The 12,813-nt window shown below is 33.8% G+C and overlaps 1 protein-coding gene across 4 annotated transcripts in view; it reads right to left on the bottom strand.

Annotated features, from left to right (window-relative positions):
• Nucleotides 1-12,813, bottom strand: part of Ecpas (Ecm29 proteasome adaptor and scaffold) — a 114,847-nt gene that overhangs the window by 39,316 nt on the left and 62,718 nt on the right. For all 4 annotated transcript variants that reach the window (XM_027942974.2, XM_071600832.1, XM_071600831.1 and 1 more), the window contains 8 exons: nucleotides 11,103-11,152; nucleotides 9,896-9,962; nucleotides 9,681-9,803; nucleotides 7,341-7,444; nucleotides 5,150-5,273; nucleotides 3,527-3,607; nucleotides 2,196-2,421; nucleotides 1,665-1,756 (listed from right to left, as the gene is read on the bottom strand). In XM_027942974.2, the coding sequence (XP_027798775.2) occupies nucleotides 1,665-1,756; nucleotides 2,196-2,421; nucleotides 3,527-3,607; nucleotides 5,150-5,273; nucleotides 7,341-7,444; nucleotides 9,681-9,803; nucleotides 9,896-9,962; nucleotides 11,103-11,152 (867 nt within the window). The remainder of the gene's footprint in view (nucleotides 1-1,664; nucleotides 1,757-2,195; nucleotides 2,422-3,526; nucleotides 3,608-5,149; nucleotides 5,274-7,340; nucleotides 7,445-9,680; nucleotides 9,804-9,895; nucleotides 9,963-11,102; nucleotides 11,153-12,813) is intronic.

Raw genomic sequence — 12,813 nt, forward strand, 5'->3', positions numbered from 1 at the left:
TTAGGCATATTTTCATCAAAGATACAAAAGTTCAAAACAAGGGCTAGGATTGTGGCTCAGTGGTAAAGCGCTCGCCTATTATATGCGGGACCCTGGGTCGATCCTCAGTACCACATAAAAATAAAATGGAGATATTGTGTCCAATTACAACTAGAAAATAAATATATTTTTTTTAAAAAATTCAAAACAGGTAAATAAACACACAGATGATCTAAAACAGAAGTCAGCAAATGTTTTCTGTAAAGGACCAAATGGGCTTTGTGGGTCACATGGTCACTGTTGCAAATACTCCATTCTGTCATTGCAATGCAAAAGCTGCCAAAGAAAACAAATAAAGAGGAACATTATGGACAACACAGTTCACTCATAATGAAATGTTATTTGTCCTTTGACTTTTTTTCAAACTTTAAAGTATAAAAATCATTCTCAGCTTGCAGATCATTAAAAAACACAGGAGACAGGCCATAATCACCCATGGACCATAGTTCAATGATCCCTTATCTAAAAGATCAAAACTCAAAAACTACAGGATCATTTTTGAAACCAGAAAATCTTCACAAAGAATAAAAAACCTTTTTAAATTATAATCAGTCTCATGAGACCAAATTTTCCAGAGAAATGCAAATTTCACATTTCTTGGCACACTACATTCATATTTTCACACTTAAAAGATATAATCTATATATTTCTACCAAATTCAAGCTATATTTTTCAAAATGCATTTCATAGCACATAAGGTATATTAAACTAGATGAAGCATACTTGTACTTTTTTAAAAACTTATCATTATTTGCCTGAAATTTAAATTTAACTGAGCATTCTTACATTTTTATTTGCTAAACCTGGTAATCCTTTTGATATGATTATAGGATAAGAACACTCTAATATATGGATGGAAGGAGCTAAATTGCTATCATCCACATTAAGGGTGTGGCATTACCTATCAAAATTACAAACGCATGTGTCCTCTGACCCAGCAAATCTACCTCTGGAGAATCCAAAAAACATACTTCTTTATATGCAAAATGGTATAAAGGCAGCAGAATGAAGGACTCTAAATCATCATCAGTAAGGATTCAGAATAAATCATACAATTAAAAATGATGAGGCTATTAAAATATAGATGCTCTCTCCAGTTATAGAGGAACAGCTCCAAGTTTTACTATTAAGGGAAGACATAAAACCATTTGAGTAATATACCACCTTTTGTGTAAAATAAAGGAAAAAAAAATAAAAATATATTTTTGGGTATGTAAATGCATAAGTAAATTATGTATACAAAAATAAGTGATGTCCCATGTCTGACTACCAGAGGCAAGAGAGGAAATGGGGCGGAGGGCTGTTAAGTAGGCTGTTATATATTTTTAATTTAAACTACACAAATCCATTCCTTATTTAAAAAGACAAAAAAAAAAACTTTCAAAAAGAAAAAGAATTATTTTTTAACTGATATGACTCTCAAATTCATTTCCCATCGTCACTCAGATTGGTTGATGAGATATACTTACTACATGTTTTCTATTAATTGTTTCATAACGGGTAATTTTCAAAATGAACTAAAAGCAGAAAAGGTCAGAATAACACTAGTAGAAAGAAGAAGAAATCATGAGATAAAAGTCTAAAATATCCAGACTCAAGGAGGAGTATACATGCACAGGACATACCTTTATCCATTCTGTTTTGTCTACAAACTTGGTAGCCAATTTTTCCGGATACACTGACACAGCTTCCAACAGACAGTACATGACCGGCAAACCTATAGAAGAATTCAGAACCCTTTTAACTTTTGAGAAAAGGAATGAATATATAGGGATCACCATATGTCTCTGAAGTGTGAGGTTATTGCTCAAATATAAATTCCCTCAGTCTATAAAAACAAACAAAAAAAATGTACAACCTAAATGTAGTACATGATTCAATGCAGCAAATTTACAGGTTAGCTATTTATCAAAAAGGGATGCCCTGCTCTTCACATAAACTCCCATAACTTCACATAACTCTACTGTTAGCATTTCTTTCTGAAAAGAAAACCGTATCAAGGATAAATCAGATAAGTTTAGAATAAAAGCACAGACAAATGCCTTGTTACGTAAGTGAAGAGGGAGAATAATTTTGCTATAAATTCTTAACTGAGTTTAAAATTGGATTTTTGCTTAAGTGCTTTAACATCTTTCTTTGGCATAACCACTGCCTACCTCCAACACCTGCTAACAGCTGCTGAAGCAGGCCAATGTAGATCTGAACGGGGTTGGTTTCTCCACTTTTATTAGATGATGATGAGGTTGTCACCTGGCTGCTTGACATTAAAGTCCGTATGTAGCGTCCAATGGCTGGAGCATGATCTTGCATATCAGCCAAACTCTGAGAGGTAGGCACCACCCCTGCACTGTGAGCCAAACACATGCGCAAGTACAGGACTATCTAAAACCAGAAAGAGAGGAATCCAGATAAACTTCACTGTGACAGGGTATTCTTCAGAGTGACAATTTCCAGTTTTGAATACTCCACCCTGTTTCATAAAACTTTCTCAACCCTCATAGAAGCCAAAAACATAACTGATATTTACTAAATTACTATAATAGAATAAAATTTATATATCAAGCTTTTACAAATTCAAGAGGTATTTCTTTAATGGAATTAAAATGTAAGCCGAGCTCAGTAATGCATGCCTGTAATCCCAGCATCTCAGAAGGATGAGGCAGGAGGAACATGAGTTCAAAGCCAGCCTCAGCAAAAGTAAGGTGCTATTATGCAACTCAGTGAGATCCTGTCTCTAAATAAAATACAAAAATGTGGCTGGGGATGTAGATGTTGCTCAGTGTTTAAGTGCCACTGAGTTCAATCCCAGGAAGCCATAGGGGGCAGGGAGTAAACTCAATTTTGGGGGCGGGAGGAGTGCTGGGGATTGAACCCAGGGCTTTGGACATGCTAAAATATATGCTCTACCTCTGAGCTACACTCCCACCCCTCTTTTCACTAGACTCTAAACAAGATTACTTTTTATAATTTAATTAGTACAAATCAATAATCTGAAACATAGAATTTCCCTTAATAGATATTATAAATTAATCCTCTTCACCCTTTAAACCTAGAAAACCCTAACAATCTCAACAATATCTCAGCTTTAAAACTCAAAATTTTACTTGCCACACAGCCCAATAGTAAGCAATGCAGAACATCCAGTTCTTTCACAGAAATAATCTCCCGATGGGCTAGAGACATGGCTTTGTAGTAGAGCACCTGCCTGACGTGTGTGAGGCCCAGGCTTCAATCCCCAGCATCAAAGAAAACAAACGTAAATAAAATAAACCTGAGATAACCATAAATTAAAACAATACCAATTACCTAATAATGTTTTTTCAGGATTTTTGTTTTGTTTTCTTTTAAATAAATTTCCTGATAAAGAACAATAATGCTACAATATGGGCTCAGCTATAATGAAAAAGATCACAGATACCATTTTGGGAGTGAAGCTACCTTTTAGAATCTATAAAGGAAGCCAAACAGAAGTATATCAAAGTCCTACCTCTCCAAATGCTGCTGGATTGAATGGAAGGACAGTAGTCCCGGTCATGTATTTGACTGGAGTTTTCATTCGATGGGAAGCCTAGTAAAAATAAACACAAAACAAACAATTACGGAAGAATGGAGCACATGTGACTTTCCTCAATTCAAAATAACATTTCTAGCCACTTTACTGTCCAAAGTTTGCATCTTTTTAGAGTCAAAACCTTTCCTATTAATCCCACTGACTGTGTATGTCCCTCACATCCCTAAATAGCAGATGTGATGCCTTTTCCCCATATATTTTACTGGCATATTTAAAAATAAACCTACTCCAGATATCTACTGACACAGTCACCCAAAGTCACTGAATGCCAGTTATATTCATTAAGATGGATGTAGGAGAAAAACACAAGCTTAGGGCATCTTCAGGATACAAATATGACTGTTAAGAAAAACAGAATAATACTGATCTCCAATTCCCTAAAGGTGCCCACCTAGCAAAAAGTGAGGATCACCAGTCGAGGTAAAAAACAGTTAGGTATCCTCCAACATATTCAAAGAAACACTGATATAAAAAGTGGGATAGTCAGGGGTATGGATTCTTACTGGCAATACTCAAATCCACCAACAGAAAACACCCTGCAAAAGCGGAGATTTGCACAATCAGATGGATAATCGTGGTGAGAAAAACCTGAACTGCTTCCTGAGGATTCCTAAATAGTGCTATTAACAATAAAAAGGAGGGCTGGGGTTGTGGCTCAGTGGTAGAGTGCTTGCCTAGCACATTCAAGGCCCTGTGTTCAATCCTCAGCACCACATAAAAATAAATAAAACAAAGTTATTGTATCCAACAACTAAATAATAAATATCAAAAATAATAATAAAAAAAATAAAAAAGAGTGCCAGGCACAGTGAGGAATGTCTATAATCACAGCTATGCAGGAGGCTAAAACAGGAGGAACAAAAGTTCAAGGCCAGTCTAGGCAACTTAGTAATATCCTATCTCAAAATAAAAGGGCTGGGGATGTAGCTTAATTCCAGCACCACTATCATTCAATCAATAAATGAAATTAAAAGGAGGGGCTGGGGAGCTGGGGATGAGGCTCAAGTGCTAACGCGCTCGCCTGGCATGCACGGGGTGCTGGGTTCAATCCTCAGCACCACATAGAAATAAAATAAAGATGTTGTGTCCACCGAAAACTAAAAAATAAATATTAAAAAAAATTCTTAAAAAAAAAAAAAAAGGAGGGGCTAGGGGTGCAGTTCAGTGATAGCGCACTTATCTAGCATGCACAAGCCTTTGGACTTATCCCCTGCACTGCAAAAAATAAAAGTAAAAAGGAAATATATTTTTAAGCATATCGTATCAAGGGAAAAAAATGTAAACATAGTCAAAAATGTTGACAATCATGAAAGGAATTAAAAGTCATTTTCTTTAGGTAAAACAGATCAATTAAATTTAAGAATTATATTTTTCTCCTCACTTTGTATCTCCCTCCTACATTGTAAATATTAATACTGCTAAAAACTACTATAGTTGACCGTGGTGGTTACATTTTTCACTTTAAAAAAAAATTTTTTTTTTTTTTAATTTTCATCCATTACATGTCACAAGCTAATTACCTGCAGCCAAGCACCATACCTTTTCTTGGATATAATATACCATTTCTGGGAAAGAAGGCATCTGCTTAGAAGCCCCTTCTTTTTTGTTTCTACCAGGAAGACATCTTAATACTCGTTGTGCTTCTCCATGAACTTCTTCTCGTCTTTCAAAAAGACAAATAAGAATAAAAAGAAATTGCATCAACCAGAAAGTAATCATTTGAAAAATGAAAACAGGAATTTTATCTGGCAGCTAGAATTCTGAGCAAATGTATTAAATATATTCTTGGCTATGTAAACAAAGAGACAATAAAATGTAAGAAGTTAAGTTTTTGGAAATTTCATGAAATTTGGAGAATTATCTGGTTTGTATCTTTGATTTTTAACTCAGAGAAATAAATAAGATAGGTTTTGCAATCCATTATGTAAGCATCTATGTGTGTGCTTTATCCTTATTAGAGGTAAATCATAAACGACAACATGTTAAAATTCAGTGATTGTCCAATGTTCTTTATGCTCCCCTAAGTTTTATACTTCTGTGCAGTCCAGCTATAATTCTGTATAATGATAACTGATAAGTGACAATATTTAAAAATGTAAAACCCAACCAATTTCAGACCACCCTACTAGACTATGACCTCAGCAACAGTTTTATTCAGATACCACAGAAAGGTCATTTTAAGTCTATAACCAACTCTAAGTTGAGTGCAGTTTTCCTAACAATACCTTACAAAAGACTGACTTAATAAATAAAGCCTCAAGTTGCCAGAAGACTTTCATTTGACTAGAACAATTTAAACTAAAGAAAGAAAACTGTAGAATTACTTATGCTTTGGTTTTGTAAATAAAAGTTATTTTCAACCCTTATAGATAAGGTTAACATTGTATATAAATAGTGACTTATAATGATTTACTTACTACCTCAGTTCCCAGGCCCTGGAACCCTCTGGCCTCTAGCTAGGAAACTATAGTAGAAAAGTGAGAAACAGTAGACCACCAGAACCAAGATTAACAATCCTAAACCACTTTAGCCAAATTAAATGCAAATAAGTGAGAAACAGCCACCAAGATCAGAAATCAAAGTCAGTATCTGTCAATTCCTATAATAGGTAAGATATCAAACAAAAAAATCAGAGCAATTTATAGGGAAAGGGCATCAAGGACATACCAGATATTCTGTTCAGCCAACCAGAATAATCAAATAATGAAAACTGTTATCAAGGAATTTCCCATTTTTAAAAAATAGAACACAAACGTTTTATTGGAAAGGGTATTCAAATAATCAAAGGATGCAAAATTTTATTTAAAATCATTCATCAGCAAAAATGAGACTTTTCGTTACAAGAATCTCATTTAAGACACAAAAATTTTAAGTACTGCATGTAATAATAGTTTAGTATTATAAAATATATTGGGAGTGCTTCATGAATTTCAAAATGTCACAGACAATAAAAACATAATAGATTTGAAAAGAGTTGTTTTTTTGGTTCAGGGGTCAAGTGCCCTGAGTTCAATTTCTGGTACCAAAAAAAAAAAGAAAAGAAAAAAGAGTTGTTTTAATACACACACACACACACACACACACACCCTATTTCATATGCATATGGTTTTTAAAGGCATGTCCCAATTTCAGAAACATTTAAAACAAAAAATATATCATATTCTCTAGAAATATAATCATTATAATTCATTAATACAAAACCCAGTATACATACCTCATTTTAAAACTTTTAGGATATTAGATACAAAATACTTCATCAATATATCAAAATATGTATATCAAACTATCACTGGCATTAACCCTTTTTTCTCTTTTTATAGGGCCTGATTTTAGACATATAATTATATTATAGTTTAATTTGCTTTATCTGAATCTGACAATTTTTATAAGTGTTTTCTATGTTATCTATCATTTATTACAGATATACATGTAATCTATATACAATATTCAGATATACATATAATCTATACATGTAATTCTATTTACTGAATTATAGAATTCAATATTGTAAGTATATAGGTATATGACTACAGGTCATATCAATTACAGAATTTAATATCTATAAATACACAGTATAGAACTATAGGTCATATCAAGGGCCATACTTTTAACTGTTTAATAAACTGCTTCTAAATTTCATAGGCCAAAATATTAAACAACACAAATTTTGGTAATTTTCAAATACATTTAAAATGAACACAAATTCAAATTAACACCTTTTGAAACTTACGGATCTCCTGCAGCTAGTAGGAGCAAGTATCTGGAAGGTATATGATCTGAGGGAAACACTGTGCTGGCAAATTTCACAGCCACTTGTCGAACTTGAACTTCAGGCTATTGGACACATAAAAACACAGAGACACCCACCCACCGACCAAAAAAAAACAAAAGAATTAAATTATCAGCATCTTATTCTAGTTATGATAAATCATGTTAATTGTAAATAATTCAAAATTTAAATAGACATTTCAATAATTATGTGTCTAAATCAATAAAATCAAAACAAACTATTTGTTCAAGCTCTCTTTTGGGGGGTGAGGAGGTCAGGGATTGCCCAGAATGAAGCCAGAGCCTCACCCATACTAAGTACAACCCCTACCAACCCTGTTCAATATCTTTATGTTTTTTAAAAGTCTTTGGAACAGTAGCATTACCTAAAGAGTACTTTTAGGAGATAACATCATCTGCCATGTAATGCAGAAGAGATCCACAAAAACAATAACTAGAGAATCTACTCTGTACTTGCACATATTCAGCCCAAATCTTGGAACCAGGGTCATTGTGACAGTTTCCAGGCAATATCTCTGCCTCCCTAACTCTCACACAAGTGAAATTCAGGTGTTTTGTAAAAAAAAAATCAACAGAAATTACTGGGAATCCCTAAAAATTTGAAGCAAATACCTGAAACATTCCAAATTAGCTCTAAATTTAACACTGACACCAGAGCAAAGATTCAATTACATGAATATATTAACTTAGATTAATAATTTATGAATATAAAGTTCAACCAGAAAAGCAGTTTCAGCACCTGCTAATCCTGAAGCTTTACCCTCATCTATCATCCCCTAAGATCTTTCTGTAGCCACGAAGGTAAGTGAGATAAAGTAGATATTAATCAACACATACTGTCCCATCCATTCTGCTATTCTTGCTAGTTAAGTGATTCTTGAGCTACAATTAAGAGCAATGATATTAAAGACTAGTCTAAATTGTATGATTTAGCCTAGAGTTTGGATGTTTTAAATGCAGCCTTTAGAAATTAACTTGAGCTTGGTAATACCACTACATGATTTGATCTGCATGAACCAAACCATTATCTATAAGCATGATACAAGTATACTTGTATACTTGTTTTAAGATTCTACTCCAATAAGTTTCCACATAAGCCTAAAAATCACTGTCTGTGATATATGACCATGAACCATGTGAATTGGACGCCAGAAGTATTTGACAGTGGTACTCTATATGGTAAGATTTCTGAACATACATAAGGGCAAAATTTAATCCTATCGTGTTTCAACAGAAAACAGATACCTTTGGAATCTTCAGAATTCCCTCATCAAGAATGTGTTAAATTATGTCAACCTCAATTCAGTAGGAAGCATTTTATATTAATCTCAGCAATAATTTTTGGCAATATTCCCTTTTCCAATGTACAAATGGAGGACAAAGAACTCACTAAAGCAGATATATAATATTTAATTTCATACTGTGTATTAACATTATACTTATGTGATTGTATAGCTACAGATACTCCAAATTCTCCTATGAACTCCCACTTATTTTGGTTGCAGGGGGAGGTGGGGTACCAGGGATTGAACTCAGGAGCATTCAGCCACTGAGCCACATCCCCAGCCCAATTTTGTATTTTATTTAGAGACAGGGTCTCACTGAGTTGCTTAGCACCTCACTTTTGCTGAGGCTGGCTTTGAACTCGCATCCTCTTGCCTCAGCTTCCCAAGCCACTGGGATTACAGGTGTGCACCACTGTACCTGGTTTGAACTCCCACTTTGGCCAGAAAAAAATAGGACTAGAAGGAAGAACATGGATGGTGGTACTGGATTACTTCCTGATGACTACTTTTGACATAAGCATCTTGTTTTTCTTTCCTTCTGCTTTTCTCTCAAATACAACATGATCTCGCTCATATGTGAAATCTAAAAGAGCTGATCTCATAGAAGTTGAAAGTAGAGTAGCAGTTACCAGACAGGCAAAGTAGAGGACATAGAGGATGGGGAAAGGTTGGTCTACAGGTGCTAAGTTACAGTTAGAAGAAATAAGCTCTGGTGTTCTATTGCATAGTAGGGTGATTATAGATCATGATAACTTACTGTATATTTCAGAAAAGCCAGAAGAAAGGATTTTTAATTTTTTACCATAAAGAAAAGACAGATGTTTGAAAAGACAGAAATGCTTACCCTGATTTGAATATCACAATATATACATGTATTGAAACGTGACATATCCCATAAATAAATATGTATAATTTTTGTATCCACTTAAAAACAAGTTTTTTAAATGTAAAATGTGTATGCTACCAGCCATTGTCATTCACAAAGTTGGACCTACCTTTATTAAGTAAGAAGCCACAAGTGCCTCCATCAGAGTTCGCTGTGCTCCTTCCAAAGAACTATATGCCCCAACCATCATAGATAATGCTTCTTGTATGGCAAGCCGTGTCTCAGGCTCTTCCTGTAAGGATGATAAAAATAGTGTTTCCCTCCCTTTTGACTTCCAAGTGTGCATCTAAGCAGAAAGCATAAACTTACCATCTGTTTCCCTACCTTACACAGGGCTTCAAAAAGCTGCTGCACAAGAGCTATATCCTTAGTGAATAAATGGGGCATTCGACTGTAAGAAAATATAACGATATCATTATGATCATAATTTCATGAGATGAAAGAGAAAATGAAACTACACACAAATTTTCCTAAACTCATATTTTCATCTCTGAACACAGTGTCTGCATAATTAGATTACTTCCCCCAAGAATCCAATATTTTTACAAGTAAATATTTAATTCTTCAACTATCTAATCCAAGCAACCCTTGATTAATATGTATTTTTTTCTAGATAGTCCCTCTATAAATTCCATGCATTCAGTTAACATTTCTGATTTTAACATGAAAAAAAGAGGTAAGACAAAATTGTATTTTAAACTAAAGGTTAAGGTCGTGCCAACAGACAAGGGACAAGGTTTGTGAAAACCCTGTGCTGCATGAGTGGATCTGGGGTTGTTTTTGTCTGAACCCCAAAGCTCAATATCTATTCTACAGCAGCAGATATAGAGTCTATGCATGGAGCCAAAGCATCATATGGTACCAGGCAGGACAGTTGATCTTTATGTCCTTCCTTTGAAATATAGGCAAGGAAAATAAAACCAGGAGGAATTGAAATGAAGAATCATACAGAAAAGAAAATAAATCTATCTTTGAAAACAGGGCTATTTCGAATAACAATATAGGGCTGGGGATGTGGCTCAAGCAGTAACGCACTCTCCTGGCATCCTCAGCACCACATACAAATAAAGATGCTGTGTCCACCGAAAAATAAATATTAAAAATTCTCTCTCTTTAAAAAAAAAAAAAAAGAATAACAATATAAACACAAACACAATATAAACAGAAAAAAAGAATCACTAGACAAAAATGACCATAGGGATTGTAGAATTTAGTGGTTAGTAGCAATAAGAACACTTAAAGTCAATCAAAAGTCTGTAAGGGACAAAAATTCTAACCCATTATCATGCAATCCAGTTCAAAATCCCATTGGAAGAATACATTTTTATGGTAATATATATCTTCAAATGTAAATTTAAATGTCTTACATCTTCTTTCTTCTACAAAAGGAAGAGTTTTCTAAACAACTAATGGCCATTAAAATACATTTCCTTTCATAATCACAACAAATTTATTCAGCATTCATTATTAAATGCCAGTTTTTTCTCAGTTTACCAACAGGATATCTCCCACTGAAAAAGAGTTTACTCACCTGGAGAGTTTTCCAACAGCTGAATATGCCATTGACAGTAGTTTAGGGTCCTTAAAATTAAAAAAAAAAAAAGAAAAGAAAGAAAGAAAAGAAAAAGAAAAAGAAAAAAGAAAAGAAAAAACAGACAAAACAAAGTAAACAGCAAAACCTTTTCGCTGCAATTACATGCATTATTTTACTTCTTGCTAAATCTAGATCTCACTCTAACTACATGATAATAGCATCTGAACAACAACAAAAAAGGTTCAAACCCAGCATCCATCACAATATAAAAAGGAAAAACAAAAAAACAGCAACGAAAACAAACAAATGACAATTTAAAACAAAAACAAAAACAAAAAAAACAAAAAAGAAAACCCTTTCCTTCCCAACCTATTCCAAAAGGAAAATGCAGTGATCATCTATAGAAGGTTTCTCTTAGCTGGTGCTAAGTGCAGGATATTTTCAACACCATGCATCCTGCAAACACCAAAATCCATCTTCAACACACTAGGAAAACAGCTTAACTTATTAGAACATTCATCACTAATATAAGTAAGATCCTCCCTCTCTCACCAGATTGCAGTAAGCTACAGTGTGATTTTTCTAAAAATCTGCACTACAATGAAGAGCTTCCTCTTATATCTTCTACCATAGAAAATAAGAGGGTCAGAGTCATCAAGTAAATTGGTGAAGTTCCCTCCTGAAAATTCAGACACAATTTTATAAAAACCAGCAGTCTGACTGATTACTCTAAATAGTAACAAATTTCTGCAAGGTGAAATTTATACATTTAACCTAGGATTCACCCTTCCACATCTGAAGAGCCACTCAAGAATACATATGTCAGGAAGGCATGCAGATGTCACCTGGAAGTAGGAGGACTAGACTCTCATGGTTTATCTGGACTCTCTAAACTATTTTGAAATATACAGTTCTCTCCGAAAGCCCCAAAGCATTTTTATTTCTACCAACCACTTCAAAGCATCCGATTATATACCCATAAATTAATGTAAAGTTTCCTTAGACCTTAAAAACCACACAGGGATTTTTCAGTAGGAGAAAAAGCTAGAAGTCAGGCACAGCTGAATGACAAGTGAACAGTTTTCCATCAATAATATTTGTTAATATACCTTCACTGTGCTGAACAATTTATGTGTTGACTCATTTTATCTTTACAATAATCCAGTGGGGTAATACTATTATTTGAATTTTTCTCATAAAGGACAGTGGTCCTAAGAATTTAAGTAATTCACTAAAGAACAAAACTAAAATTCAACTCTAATTTTCAATAACAAGATCTTGATCTCACTCTACTACTGCAAACATGCATTCATATTTAGGTAAGACTGAAGAAATACAGGCTAACTAGAGTTCTTGAAACCTTACCTTTTTTTTAGCAAATTCTCCTGAAATAGTGGAGATGGTAAGAGAAATAGAGAAATATAGTAGGAAAAACAAGATTCAAAAATCTGTAATCTGAGGTATCCTCATCCCACTTAGCTTAAGGAATCAAAAATTTACTGAATGCATGTTTTGATAGAATTTCAAACAATAAACTCTCAGCCCCTAAAAATTAACTCTTTCCTAGTAAAAGTAGAAAAGCCAAATACTTCCATATGGAAATAAATCATAAAATTAACTTAAACTAACCCTTTTCGTTTTTGCATGGTACACAGAAGCAGCATAAAATGAATTTAATTTAAAAATATCTTATTTAAAGAAGTGGTAT

This window comes from Marmota flaviventris, chromosome 13 (genome assembly GCF_047511675.1).
Source record: "Marmota flaviventris isolate mMarFla1 chromosome 13, mMarFla1.hap1, whole genome shotgun sequence".
Lineage (NCBI taxonomy): Eukaryota > Metazoa > Chordata > Mammalia > Rodentia > Sciuridae > Marmota > Marmota flaviventris.